At 43.4% G+C, this 15,633-nt stretch overlaps 1 protein-coding gene across 7 annotated transcripts in view; it reads right to left on the reverse strand.

Annotated features, from left to right (window-relative positions):
* Window positions 1-15,633, reverse strand: part of EPB41L4B (erythrocyte membrane protein band 4.1 like 4B) — a 159,265-nt gene that overhangs the window by 108,028 nt on the left and 35,604 nt on the right. For 6 of the 7 annotated variants that reach the window (XM_053265909.1, XM_053265906.1, XM_053265902.1 and 3 more), the window contains one exon: window positions 5,723-5,827. The exons of the other annotated variant lie outside the window; for it this stretch is intronic. In XM_053265909.1, coding sequence (XP_053121884.1) covers window positions 5,723-5,743 — 21 coding nt within the window. In that variant the 5' untranslated portion in view covers window positions 5,744-5,827. The remainder of the gene's footprint in view (window positions 1-5,722; window positions 5,828-15,633) is intronic. 7 annotated transcript variants of the gene reach the window in all.

Here is a 15,633-nt window from a genome sequence, read left to right on the forward strand (position 1 = left end):
GGTAACTGGTTGAAGGACAGGAAGCAGGGATTAGGAATAAATTGGACTATGCATGTATGTCATTCTGTATACTTTTCTTCTGTACTTCTTCTGAGCTGAAGTTGAACTCAAGATCGCTGCTGGGTGCAGAAGATCTTGGGGTTTGTGGTTATTTAGCAAAGCCACAAGGAAGCTACCACTCCAGTTACAAAGTGCAGAGTTTATGTGTTGCAGCTACTTAAGTAACATCCATGGAGATCACTGTAGAGTCTAAGTTAGTTAACTGGTTTATTGGTGAAGTACCTTTGAGTTAGGAAAGACCGATCCTATCCATCAGCTACATAATGAATAGGTAGGGGGAGAGACACACAGAGAGAGAGAGAGAGAGAGAGAGAGAGAGAGAGGTTTCCATCTTCTCTCTAGGAGGAAAGGAAGAGGACTTACTAACTACAGAAAGTACCTGAGGAGTCAAGGCAGGAGTCATAAGAGTAAAGGCAAGCACAGACAGGTAAGGAGACCCTCACTAACTACCTCTAATCCCAATGCTCCTAGTAGTCATTAAGATAGTTGCTGCAAAAGGTCAGTGCACCGGAACTCCATGTGACACCTTTCACATATTCTCAGCTTTATGTCCCCCCACAAATAATTTAACCTTTTTTGCCCCTCCTTAAACATGTAGCATCTGCGATGCAAGTCTATTCATAATTGTCCTATTGAGTCAAATTGGATTTATTCTCACATAAGTATGTATTACTGCTCCCCGCTGCTTTATGTGACTGTGGGGAGCGGGGTTGTGCTCTCGGCCCCTGAGGCAGACACAGAGGCTGTCATTTTTGTAGTCCACCACGTGATGCAGACTAACCAATTGGAATTCAGGAGCAGCATCTTAAGCAGCCAGCTCCATAGCACTCACTTTCAGTTGCTTGGACTGAGCAGGCCTCCCTCCCACCCATTTCAGTGAGGGATGACTGGTCACCATTTGGGGTCAAGTAGGAATTTGGGGGGTCATACCTGATTGGCCTTGGTGTGGCCTTCTTTTGCCTACTTCTCACTGAAACTGATTTAGAGCTGTCACCTCTTGATTGGTCACTTTGCTGATGAGTGTGGGTTAGTTTAAGTGTATTAATTGGTGTCTGACTGGAGGACCAGTCATTTAAGGTGAGTAGGCCAGCTGAGGAGCAGCCCTTGCAGGTTTTGCAGCCCTGGGGCTGGGATCCGCCCCCACTCAGAAGCAGGCTGGAACCCACCACTCAGAGTTTTGCAGTGTGGGTGGGTGGGGCTGTCTGACCTCCCCTCAGCGAAGTTTCATCCTGGGGCAGTAACCGACTTACATTCAGACTACATTACTTATGAGTAGGGATGTGCACAAATTAATTTTTTTGATTCAATTTGTGCCCAAAGCAAATCACCCCGATGTGTTTTGTATCCAAATCACCCCAGATTCTATTTGTATTTGCTTTGATTCAACTGGGATTTGGACGTGGACTGATTTGGACCACTTAACAAGGTCACCAAATGTGGGTGGTGGGTAGGTCCCCATGGATGCCACCTACCACCCAAATTTCAAGGCAGTGGAACACTTGGCTGATTTTTTTCAGTTTTTACTGATTATGAATATTTCCGCCATAGGAAACAATGGGGATTCAAAGTTGCCATATCCTAACCCTAACACAGCTCCCCAGCTTTCTTTCTATTTTTTTAAAAAAAGCTAAGCTCTAGCCCTTGTAGAATTCGAGTTATGGAGCAAAATGTGGAGTCATTATTTTTCAAGTGTTTGGATACTTAATAACTTTTCCTCACAATGAATCCCTATGGGGATTCATTGCACACCTTCATTTCTTCTGTTCATTTTGACTGTCACTGGACAGTGCCAACTGTCAACTGCCATGTGCCAACTATACCTCTACCACCACCTGCAAGGCAGTGGAATAATTTTAATTTTTAGGAATATTGAAATGTTTAGATTCTTTGGTGTCTAATAACTTTTCCTCATAATGAATCCCTATGAGGATTCATTATATGTCTTTGTTTCTTCTGTTCATTTTGACTATCATTGGACAGTGCCAACTGTCAACTGTCATGTGTCAACTACAGCCCCTCCCCCCGACAAACACTGGGGTACTCAGTTTATTTTTAGGTATTTTTGAAGTGTTTAGATTCTTTGGTGTCCTCATTACACACCTTCATTTCTTCTGTTCATTTTGACCCCACTGTTTTGCAGGTGGGGGTGGGAAATTAGTGGCATCCCATGTGCCAACTACCCCGCAATCCACAAGCCACTGGGTACTCAGTTTATATTTTAGGAAATTTTGAAGTGTTTAGACTCTTTGGTGTGTAATGAATCCTCACAGGGATTCATTATGAGGAAAGGTTATTAGAGACTAAAGAGCCTAAACACTTGAAAAAAATCCTAGAACATAAACTGAGTAGTACCCCACTGCCTTGTGGGTGGGAGTGGGATGTACTTGGCACATGACAGTTGACACTGTCGAAAAGACAGTCAAAATGAATAGAAGAAATGAAGGTGTGTAATGAATCCTCATAGGGATTCATTGAGGGGAAATTATTATACACTAAAGAATCCAAACCTTGAAAAATAGTGACCACACATCTTGCTCCATAACTCCACTTCTACAAGGGCTGGAGCTTAGCTTTTTTTAAAAAAATGAAAGCTGAGAATCTGGGGGAATTAATAGGAGGGATCTGAATCTTGAATTGATTCAAATCGAATCAGGCGTGATTCAATTTGTACCCGAATCTAGCCAATGGACAACAGGGGTGATTTCTTTTGTCTCCAAATCACCCGATCAGCTAGATTCGGGTACAAATCAATTTGTACCTGAATCATTTTGCACATCCCTACTGATGAGTACTTCCATAAATTTCAATGTCACTTGCATATAAGTTTTTAGTCTGATTGTAAGCCAGCCAGTGACTGGAACTGGGAAGTTTACACAGTATTAGTTAATAGCCTAGAAAAGAAATGTAATTTTGGGGACTTTAAGGCAGACAAAATTTGTCCGATGGGGTGGGGAGAAATACGAAAGTGCAGTAGCAGTAGAGTTTTTTGGGGGGAAATGTTCCAGCCTTTTCCTCTCCCCTGCCCCTTGCATTTTGGGGGCTGGAGCTGAACCTTCCTTAATACTTGTATTATCAATCTAGATTACTAGAAATATTTTGGGGTGTGCATTTTTAAAAGCAATTTATTATTTCAGATTAGGATTTGGTTTACATTCTTAGTATAAATCTTGGGGTGATACAATTTATATGAATCTTCATATGAATCGCTAGAATGCCTCTCAAAAGACAGTTTATCCATTGAATATATAAAGCTTTTGGAAAGTTACGGTAGCTCTTTTTAAAGGAGAATGGCATTAATTAACTTAATAGTATAAGCTTATCTTTTTTGAGGGAGGTCATCTTAAATTCATAGACCTCTTCCTTTTGGATAAATACAGGTATAACTTTTTTTAGGGGAGTAATCTTAATCAGTGTCATCTTGGATTTGGGTAAATATGGTATTCATATATGATCTAAAAATTGGATTAAGCAGCTAGGTGGCCAAATTTGCAGATGGCACTAAACTATTTATGGTAATAACATCCAAAACAGGTTGGTGACATCCTTTTGGAGCTCCTCACAAACTGGGTAACAGGGCAACAAAATAGCAAATGCAGTTCAGCATAAATAAGTATAAAGTGATGCAAATTGGGGCAAAAAAAAGCCCAACTTCACATACACATTGATGGGGTCTGAGCTATCTGCAACTGATAAGCTGAGGGATTTGGGGGTTGTAGTGGAGAGCTCACCAAAAATGTTGACTCAGTGCATGGCAGCTGAGAAAAAGACAAATTCCATGCTCGGGAACATCAGGAAGGCGACTGAAATTAAAACTGCTAATGTTATAGTGCCCTTATACAAATCTATGGTGCAGCTGCATTTAGAATACTGTGTACAGTTCTGGTCGCCATATCTCAAAAAGAATATTAGAGGCTAGAGCACCACAACAACATTTAGGACCTTTTAGTTTAGAAAAAAAGAGTGACTAAGGAGAGACATAATAGAGGTTTATAGAAGTACAGTATGCATTGTTTGGACAAAGTGGATAGGGAGAAATTATTTTCACTCACTCAACACTAGAACATTGGTCATCCCAGGAAATTGACTGCCAGGATGTTTAGGACTGACAAAAGGAGGTATTTTTTTCACATAGCACATAATCCATAGAATTTTCTGCCATGGGATGTGGTGATGGCCACCAGCTTGGATGACTTTAAACTGGGCTTAGACAAATTCATGGAGATCAAGTCTATTAATGGCTACCAGTCCTGTTGGCAGGTAGAACTCGGATGCCTCCAAATATCAGTTGCAGAAAAGTGGTAGTAGGAAAAGGGGCATACCTTTGTCTTCTGCTTGTGGGTCTTCCCAGGGCATCTGGTGGGCCAACAGGATGCTGGATAGGTGTTAGGCCTGATCAAGCAAGGCTGTTCTTATGTTGTTAGATGTTGGGGGTGGCAGGGAGGGGGGATATATTTATCTATAAACGATTCAATACTTAAAACCAATTCTCCAAAATCTACGTGCCTGAGCATAAGAAAATGCTTCTTTTTGAAATGTGGGCCACTTCATCACTGGAGGGTAATGCTATCTAAAATGAATGAGGTAGGAGATGAAATATAAGTTATTTCATGTATAAATTTAGTGTATGCTGATTTTAGGGTTAGCAATCCAAAGGTCATTACAATAGACTTGACTACTGCAATGCACTCTATGTAGGGCTGCCTTTGTACGTAGACTGGAAACTGCAGTTAGTCCAGAATGCAGCGGCCAGATTGGTCTCCGGGTCATCTTGGAGAGACCATATAATTCCTATCTTAAAACATCTACACTGGCTGCCGGTAAGTTTTCAGGCAGAGTATAAGGTTTTGGTTATAACCTATAAAGCCCTAAACAGTTTGGGCCCTGGGTATTTGAGAGAATGTCTTCTTCGCTATGAACCACACAGCCCATTGAGATCATCTGGAGAGGTTCGTCTGCAGTTGCCAACGGCTTGTCTTGTGGCTCCTCGGCGACAGGCCTTCTCCATTGCTGCCTTGAGGCTTTGGAACACACTTCCTGCTGAAATAAGAGCCTCCCCATCTCTTACAACTTTCTAAAGGGCAGTCAAGACGCATTTGTTCACCCAGGCTTTTAATTAGATACTGTTTTAATATTTTTAACTTTTTAATTTTAATTGTTGAAATGTTTTAATCTTTTATTGGCTGTTTTTATTGTTTGTAAACCGCCCAGAGAACTTGCATTTTGGGCAGTATAGAAATGTATTAAGTAATAAATAAATAAATAGGCAGATATTGGTTCACTCAAATATTCAGAAGTATCTACCTGCAACAATTATAAGAATATGAATATTTATATACCACTTTTCAACAAAAGTTCCCAAAGCAGTTTACATGTATATGAATGAATGAATAGGGCTCACAATCTAAAAAACAAAAAATAAAATACATAAGATAGACACCAGCAACAAAATTCAGAACACTGATTCAGAACACATATATAAAACTTAAAAAGTCATAAGTTTTATATATGAACATGAATACGTGCATTTCTGAAACTAGTCTCAGTTTCTAGGCTAACTTAGAAAACAATTGCCCTAGAATATAATTTTATATAAAAGAGCTCCTCCTTTCTTATGTCTCTTCCAGACACCATAATGACTACAATACAAAAGTCCCATACATACCATAATCTGGGACATATCCATGAACTGGAGGCCAAAGTAATCTGTTTCCACAAGGTCCAAATGATATACAAGCTGGTCAAACAAATCCTGTCCTTTTGCATGTTTCTGCAAAAAACAAAAAACAAAAATAGGGACAAACATATTCATACTTACATGAATATATTTATAATATTATGCTAACACGTAAAAAAGATCAAACAATTATGTACATTTATTTCCTCACACCTCTGTTGAGAACATGGATGTGCTGGGTCAAGATCAGGCGTCCTCGGGTCCTGTCTGACAGTATGACAGGTCCCCTCTTCCAAAAACAAAATTAAAAACAAAAACTAAACTCAGGTCAACCAGGTAATGTGTAACGTCGGGGGGGGGGGGAGATTGTAAACCAGGAAATATGTAAGGTCAGGGAGTGGGGTGGGATATGCTGTTTAGGAATAGAAAATTTCACAATCCACAAGGAGGAAGAGATAAATTATTTTTCATTATCCTGCAACAAGCAGCACAAATTTTGATCCCAATTGTTATGAATGGCTTACTAAATGTGTGAATCATTTTCAGTCTGTTGGCAGCTTCCTACCCTACAAACAAAAAACAAACTGATGTCCACCAAATGAATTATAAGTGACAAAAATAGTATTTTAATAATACTAGAAAATTCTAGATATGAATTGCATAAAATAAACTCAAATTGAATTTCTTGGCAGAAAAATAGTATTGTGAAAAGCACTGAGGTGCTTTTCTGCACTTAGGAATGCTCTCTCCATATCAACAGTGCTCACTAGCAGGGCAGTAGTAACATAGGCGTAACTATAGGGGGGGCAGGGGGGCACGTGCCCCAGTTGCCACTTGGCAGGGGGCGCCAAAAAGTGCCCCCGCCAATTTGCCGGAAGAAAAAATTTATTTTAGTTTACTTTTATTTTTTTGTAGAGCAGTCCCCCTCCCCCGGTCCCGGCGCCCCCCCCCCCCAATGGCATTGCTCATCCAGCACAGGGTGCCGCGGCGTCTTCGTAATCCAAGTCTCTGACTCTCACTCTCCGGCGTGCCCTGCCGCCAGTCGCGCATGCGTCGAGAGGAGGACACGCACCAGAGCAAACTTCCTGAACAACTCCCTCTTCTGAACAACTTCCTGAATGCCCGAACCAGTTCCCCTTTTTGCTCATTCAAGTCCTTCCTCCCCTGTAATCTAATCACGTTTTAACTGAAAAGGTTCAGGGAGGGGGAGATGGGGGGATGTGGAACCCAAGGTTCCACATCCCCCCATCTCTCCCTTCCTGGACTTTTTCACTATGTAATGCAAGCTAATTTAATTATATGTCATCATCAAAATGGATTAGCTGTTTCAGCCCATCAGAAAAGTCTAAACCTCCACCGATTTAATTAACCAGACTGAAAATCAGATGAACAGAGAATGTTTTAATGAAAGGTGGTATATAAATTTAACAATAAGTAAAACTATCATTAGGCGCAATTAGCGATTACTTAAACATTGGTGCTGCCAAGCAATTTGTAAATAAAACTTGAAGCCCTTTGAAAATAAGCTGGAATTAATTGTAGGTTGGGCAGGGGGTGAAAGTATATACTTCTAAACATTTATTGTTAAATTTATATACCACCTTTCATTAAAAACAACCCCAAAGTGGTTTGGTTTTAGTCATGGATTTTAATTTTAATTGCTCTTTTTGTCAATGTGATGAAGATTAGTTAAATCTGAGTGGTCTTAGGCAACCAATGTTGCATCTGAAATGCCATTTCATTTTTTACTGTCATAAATACTCTCCAACCAATTTAAATAGCAAAGGTGTATATTATCGCTTTATTCAATTGCAGGGAATCTCAAAAAAGCAGGATTTGCAACTAAGGCAGTGCATATCTTCTCTAAAATGGCCCTTTTATAGTTTTTCCAACTTTGAAATCGTAACATAAAACAAAGCATAAATGCATAAATGCTTCCCCCTCCATTTGAAACCTTTTCTGGTGTAAATAGCATGCGGTTTTGGAAAAGGGGAGTCTTTCTTTAACAGCGGGAGAATAAGGAGTCTTTAGCACTATCACCCTAGTCCCTCGAATTACTTTGGAGTCCTTGGTTTTCGTTTTGTTAAAATACAGTCACTCACAAGGGAAAGTCAGGAACAGAACCAGGGCGTGAGGGAGGGGCATCATAATCATAATAATCATTTATTGCATCATAATTCTGTATTTTGATCCCCTGCTGATTTTGTCCGTTTCCCCCTGACACAGAAATGACCAGGCTATAATTGGAATGGTAGGTTTATTGTAGCTGTGAGAGACGGAATAACAACAAACAAACCCTCAAAAGCCCAGTGCCCAAAAGTCAGCGATGGATTTGCATTGTAGTGAGGGAAATAAGTATTCAATCCCTTCACAAAAGATGTCTTAGTACTTGGTGGCAAAACCCTTGTTGGCAATCACAGAGGTCAGACGTTTCTTGTAGTTGGCCACCAGGTTTGCACACAACCCAGGAGGGATGTTGTTCCACTCCTCTTTGCAGATCCTCTCCAAGTCAGAAAGGTTTCAAGGCTGATGTTTGGCAACCCGAACCTTCAGCTCCCTCCACAGATTTTCTATGGGATTAAGGTCTGGAGACTGGCTGGGCCACTCCAGGACCTTCATGTGCTTCTTCTTGAGCCACTCCTTTGTTGCCTTGGCTGTGTGTTTGGGGTCATTGTCATGCTGGAATACCCATCCACGGCCCATTCTCAATGCCCTGGCTGAGGGAAGGAGGTGCTCACCCAAGATCTGACGGTACACGGTCCCGTCCATCTTCCCTTCTATGTGGTGAAGGTGTCCTGTCCCCTTAGCAGAAAAACACCCCCAAAGCATAATGTGTCCACCTCCATGTTTGACGGTGGGGATGGTGTTCTTGGGCTCATAGGCAGCATTCCTCCTCCTCCACACACGGCGAGTTGAGTTGATGCCAAAGAGCTCAATTTTGGTCTCATCTGACCACAACACTTTCGCCCAGTTCTCCTCTGGATCATTCAGATGTGCATTGGCAAACTGCAGACGGGCCTGTACATGTGCTGCCTTGAGCAGGGGGACCTTGCGGGCACTGCAAGATTTCAGTCCTTCACGGCGTAGTGTGTTACCAATTGTTTTCTTGGTGACTATGGTTCCAGCTGCCCTGCGATCATTGACAAGTTCCCCCCGTGTAGTTCTGGGCTGCTTTGTCACCGTTCTCATGATCATTGCAACTCCACGAGGTGAGATCTTGCATGGAGCCCCAGACCGAGGGAGATTGACAGTTATTTTGTGTTTCTTCCATTTGCGAGTTATCGTGCCAACTGTAGCCACCTTCTCACCAAGCTGCTTGGCGATAGTCTTGTAGCCCAGTCCAGCCTTGTGCAGCTCTACAACCTTGTCCCTGACATCCTTCGACAGCTCTTTGGTCTTGGGCATGGTGGTGAGTTTGGAAGCTGAGTGATTGCTTGCTTCTATGGACAGGTGTCTTTTATACAGGTACTGTAACAAGCTGGGATTAGGAGCACTCCCTTACAGAGGGTGTTCCTCATCTCAGCTTGTTACCTGCATATAGTGAAAAGACACCTGGGAGCCTGAAATCTTGCTGGTTGATAGGGGATCGAATACTTATTTCCCTCACTACAATGCAAATCCACTGCTGACTTTTGGGCACTGGGCTTTTGAGGGTTTGTTTGTTGTTATTCTGTCTCTCACAGCTACAATAAACCTACCGTTCCAATTATAGCCTGGTCATTTCTGTGTCAGAGGGCAAACGGACAAAATCAGCAGGGGATCAAATACTTCTTTCCCTCACTGTATATGACATCGAACATGCACTGCTCCTCAGCTTCTGGACTTTCTGGAGCGTGTCATCCGTTTGTTCAGAGAAGAGGCTAGAGCCCTCAAAGGGCAGGTCCTCCACCCTGGCACGGGCCTCATAGTGCAGGCCAGATGACCGAAGCCAATCATGGCATCTTAGTGCCACAGACGTGGGTGGCCATCACCTTAGCAGCAGCCTCCACTGAATGCTGGGCTGAATAAAGTTCTTGTTTAGCCACTTGAATAGCTTCCACGTAGGCCATGTAGAGTTTGGGATCCTCCGATGGAGAGACAGGCTTAGAGTCAGAATGGATATTGAGTGGGGACGACCCCATGGATACAACTTCAGAGTCCGGAGAGCTATCGTCGTTCTCATATGCAGGGTCTGGAGGCGCCAGCGGGTCTTGTGTTGTGGGCATCGAATCCGAAGGGGAGCCTGGAGCACTACTGGAATTGTCCGGTACCGAAGCCGGAAGGTCTGACGGCAACCCCTGGGCTGGCACAGAATCTTGCTGGAATGATGGTATTGACGGAAGTGGTTCACTTCAGTCAGCTCGATCCCATGGGGAATGATGTGGCGAGCGGGAACAAGATTGCCCTTCAGAATGTGAGTGGGGCTCAAGCCAAACCCTCATTGCCATGGGCTGTCCATACACAGGGTCTTCTGGGTAGCGGGACCCATAATGAGGTTGGGTATAGTCTGAGTAGTCCGATCTATAGTCTGGCTGGTAGTGATAATAAGATCCAGCATCTAGGCACCAAGCACCATAGGAAGACTCCACTTCCAATAAGGGGGATCGATACTCAAGTACTTGGCTCGATCTCAATTTTCCCAGTGAAGATCTTGTCAATAAGATGAGGAGCAATCCTCTTGCTGCCGTCGAGGGGGCGATCTTCACCTAGGCAACCACGAAGCACCTGCTTCAGGCTTGGGAGGAGTGTAGACTTCTTCTTCAGACGAAGCATACGCCGATTCATCTGTCACGACCGATGCTCTGCTGGATCACATCCACTCGTTGGCCACATCAAGAGACTCTGCTGCTATGGGTGAACCAGGGTGTGTCGATACCGATGACTTTTGCGCTGGATGATCCGAGGCCGTCTTGGTTTTCTTAGGCACCAGAGCTGCCTAGGAGAGCTGGTCTTGTGGTGGCACGCATAACTTGCCCCCATACCTAAGTAGGGTCCTCCCTGGTTGCATTTGAATGGGAGACCACATGTGAGCACTGTAAGATATTCCCCTCAGGAGATGGAGCTGCTCTGGGAAGAGCAGGTGGTTTCAAGTTACCCCTCTGGCTTCTCCAAGATAGGGCTGAGAGAGATTCCTGCCTGCAACCTTGGAGAAGCCGCTGCCAGTCTGTGTAAACAATAATGAGCTAGATAGACCAATGGTCTGACTCAGTATATGGCAGCTTCCTCTGTTCCTTTGTTCCTAGCTTCTGATATTGGGACGTCTTCCGCTTTCTTCTTTTTGGGAATTGGAGGGAGATGCTGACCAGCTGGCAGTTGTCTATGTAATTTCAGCTCCTTCTTCTTAATCTTCGACGCCAATTCTGAACAGTTTGGGGAGGTTTTCAGTGCAGCCTGAGGCTGATACGAAGGGATCTCCTCTGAGTGTGCCCTTTCACTCGAATCCATCGAAGGCCGAGCGTTGATGGTGTCGATACAAGTACTGGGGCTTGGTTTTCTGTCTCCACAGCAGCAGACATTGCATGGTCCAACGGTATTGATGCAACCATTTTCAAGGACTGTTTCAATGACAAGGCTTCCAATGAATGGAGAGCCAGATCTCACAGGGCTGCACGCAAGCGAGAACCCCTATTTCTGCAAGCCTGTTTTGTAAACTTTTGATATAGATTCAAAAAAGCAAGCATCAGTAAATCCTACAATACCAAGTTCAGAGTGTGCACCACACAATGGATGGACACAAAATGAAACTGCTTAGCTAGCTAGCCCTCACTATGTTCAGACCATTGTCAGCCGTCATGAACCCTCGGTAAAGGTTTGGCTGCCCAGACATCCATCCCTCCACCTGGTAATGCATGGCCACTAACAAACCATCTGCTGTGTGGTTTAGTGCCCAGCACCTCCACAAGCAGCAGAGCCCACCTGTACATTGCTGCATGGGAAGGGCTGGCCACGCCATCACCAGCAGATGCCCCCTCGCTCTCCTGCACCCACCAGTTTCCAGTGAGGGACAGGAAAGCAGCATGCAGCCCACTCTTGCTGGTCCACAGATCAGCAGTGAAGTGCATGCTGGTGTCAGAAGCTGCAGTGCGCAGCAGCCCTGACACAGCTTCTCTGCCCGCCTTGTACAGAGAGGGGCTGTACCTGCTGAAGATGGGTGTGAGCGAATTTTATGTGTGAGGGAATTTTATAGTCATGAGCAAGCAGTAAGAGCAGCCAGTGAAAGCAGCTATCAGCTCGGCAGTGATGAGATGAGGTTCTCGGTGATCAGACCACTTGCCCACCCATTGCACTCACCAAAACTTCCCCTGCTTGGGAGCAGAAGCATCTGCCTTGCCGCTACTCAAGGGAACACCAGGCCTATCATGAACAGAGTGAGCAGGGGGCTTCGGGTGATGTTGCAGGTGCTTCAGTATCCCCAGCATCCCAAGGTGCTTAAGGTCCTTCCCTCTGCTGACCTGTATCCTGCTGTGGGTACAGACAGCATGGGTTGGGTCACCATGGCGGAGCTCAAAGTGGTCCAACACCATGCTGCCATCAGAGCTGGTATGGCCCCATTTTGTTGGTGTAGGGCATTTGATTCATTCTGGGGGCCGTCGCCACCACTGCCCTTGGTCCAGGAACCTGAACGACTTCCTCCTGTTCCTTTTCAGTCTCAGACCGGGGGGCGGGGGGGACACTACCAAGGGGGTTTGAGGAGAATGGTCAGATTATGTTGGCCCGGCTGGTAGCCAACCCAATCTCCTCCATTGCCACAGAAAGAGCTTCTTCCCTGATGGATGTGCGGGGGGGGATGTCAGATTCTGTCCTGTCAGATAGAGGGGAACATTTTTTCCCTTTGCCCCCACCCAGCCTTTTATTTTTTGAGTGGGTGGGTGTCAGCCTGGCTCCCAACTGCCCTATCACAAACAAGAGCAGTTTGATTCAAAATCAGACTAGCCACCATTTTTTGAGGTTTGGTTTGAATTAGAATTGGTTGAACTGGGCCAGTTCGATTCAAGTCAGGGAATGAAGGGAATGAAGGGAAGGGAAGGGAAATAGGATTACTTTGGCCTCCCCTAAATTAACCCACCCCTTCTGTCCTAGAATCCGACATACCTAGTACCTAATCCCTTCCTCACAATAGGCCCTAGTGAAATCACTCTGACCGCCTAAGTGTGTTTGTGTGTGTGAGCGGGGGCCGCTTACTTTCCTGTGTCTTATGCAGGAATCTGGCCAGCAATGAGACACTCGGGCTGAGCAGACAATGGGACTCAACAGCTGGGGAAAGGGCAGGAGAGCACCAGGCGGGCACTTACCCACCCCCCAATCAAAAAATAAAAGGGGTGTGTGTGCGGCGGATAGAGATCCTAAATTTCAAGAGGTTTGGACTGACACTCTGGGCCAGTCACTTCTCTCCCAGCCTAACCTACTTCAAAGTATGAATCACCTACTTTAAGTATGTAGTACTTAACTTTGATTGATAAACTTTGATTGATAGTACTTAAGTTATTTAAGTACTCTGGGTTCCCTGGAGGAAGAGCGAGATATAAAAAATGTAAAATAAATAATAAAAATAAAATTCTGCTCACAGATGTTTACAAAAAGCATTATCACATGGAAAACACATTTACTGTACAGGAGTTGCATTCCAACTTAACATTTTTATCCATCTTATATGATGATTGATACTATATACCAATACTATGAGCAATAGAATATTTGTGTTTTACAATAAAGGAATGCTGTTTTTCCCCTCACTTTAACTATACAGACACTACTGTGCCTATATAATAATGTCATTAGACTCATGATCTTCAAGAAACTTGCTGTGGAAGTTATATAAACCTTTAAGATGACACATCAATAGCTGATGTACTGAAACCAATACTGAAAGGTATCTGTGACATCACCAAGCTCCAAGGCTAGAAAAGTGTCCTCATCTATTTGTTAGTTCTCTCTCTTTATTTCTCTCTGTATGGATTGATATTTTCATGCACAGACACACAGTATTTATTTCTAAAATATGCTCTCTTACCACGGTTACCCACATCTTAATCACATCACAGCTGGATTGCTGCAAAGCACTGTACGCGGGGCTGCCCTTGAAGAACATTTGGAAACATCAGTTGGTGCAGAATGCAGCTGCCAGGATTCTCTCTGGAACTGCTCACTCGGAGCATTACATCTATTCTGAAACTGCTGCTACCAATTTGTTTCTGAGTCCAATTCAAGGTGCTGGTTTTGACCTTAAAAGCCCTAAACAGCTTGGGCCCTGAATATCTGAAAGAATGCCTGTTCCCAAGGGCTTCTGCCCATTGGACAAGATCATCGGAGGGGGCTCTGCTCCGCGAGTTGACAGTGAAAGAGGCTTGGTTGTCGAGCACGCAGGACAGGGTCTTCTCAGTCATTGCCCCCAGGCTTTGGAATGCTCTCCCAGCTGGCATCAGCTCCTCAGCTTCCACCACAGTTTTTAGAAAACAAGTAGAGATGTGGCTCTTCACAAATGAGATTAGATTTTTAAACAAACTATTTTGTTGCTCTGTGTTTTATGTTTTTTTACAGAGGTTTTTAAATTTTTAAATAGAGATTTTTAAGTTTATATTAATAGCTCTACTTTTTTGTATTTTGTGTATTTTAACTATATTGTAAACTGCTTTGAGATTATTTTAATGAAAAGTGGTATACAAATTGAATAAATAAATAAAATAAATAATGTAACCGGTGCTCACAGAAGTTAACAAAAAGCATTATGACATGGAAAATATATTTACTGTACAGGAGTTGCATTCCAACTTAACAATTTTATCCATATTAAGAGTACCTAACATTTCTATAAGTGCTCAAAGTGTTCAAAGCACCTTCACAGACAGGAATTCTTACAAGCACTATTATTACATAAACCATTATTATTATCCTCATATTGTAGATATGGGACTGAGAGAATAATGGCTTTCCTAAAACAACCTAGTGAATACATGGTGGAATAGAGATTCAAGCCAGGGACTTTTCAGCCCTGGCCATTATGCTACTCCATCTACATCCATTATGCCTAGCCCAAAAACTAAAGAAATGTTCTGAGGCCCTTGAAAAGTAGGAGATAGAGGTTATCTTCATGTTGGAAGAGATCAAGGTAATAGGGGAAGCCCCAGGTCACACACCTCCAGGACAATTTCATAATTGTCCTGGAGGTGTGTGATCTGGGGCTTCCTCTCCAACTCTATGAGGCCTCGAATAATATCATGGACTTTGCCAAGGGTGATGTTCATGCAGGTAGGTATTCCCACTTCAGGGAAGGTATATGCAGCCCCCACCACTGGCTCTGTCCACAACAACAAATATTTATATGCTGCTTTTCAAAAAAAAGTTTCCAACGCTGTTTACAAAGCGAAATAACAAACAAACAAACAAAGATGTATCCCTGTCCCCAAAGGGCTCACAATCTAAAAAGAAACATAAGACAGACACCAACAACAGTCACTGGAGAGGTACTGTGCTGAGGGTAGATAGGGGTGGATAGGGCTGGTAGCCCTATCAAGTCTTGTAGACAAGGATCCAATAAATAGCATGCAAATAGTAGATTCTTAATGTCCATTTTCATGCTTCAAAAAGGTATTTTTATTCTTGCAGGTAGCAATGCAAATGAAAAAGGAAACATCTTGAAGTAGTCTTTGAGTTATACATATTAGAGAACCACCTTTAACCCAACTTACAACATTAGGCCTACTTTTAATGGGTTTTTAAAATCATGTATGTCTGACAATATTTTCCCTTCTCTCTCATTCCTCACTGTTTTTCTCAGTCTCTCTCCTAAAAAACAACCTTTATAAAGAATAAAGGAATAATGGTGGTACAACAACCAAGCTTAGGTTGAGACACAATTCAGTTGTCAGTCCTGACTCACCAGTTCAAAATACAAAAGATGTCTTATATAGAGTCAGACCATT

The sequence above is a fragment of the Hemicordylus capensis genome, chromosome 6, assembly GCF_027244095.1.
Source record: "Hemicordylus capensis ecotype Gifberg chromosome 6, rHemCap1.1.pri, whole genome shotgun sequence".
Lineage (NCBI taxonomy): Eukaryota > Metazoa > Chordata > Lepidosauria > Squamata > Cordylidae > Hemicordylus > Hemicordylus capensis.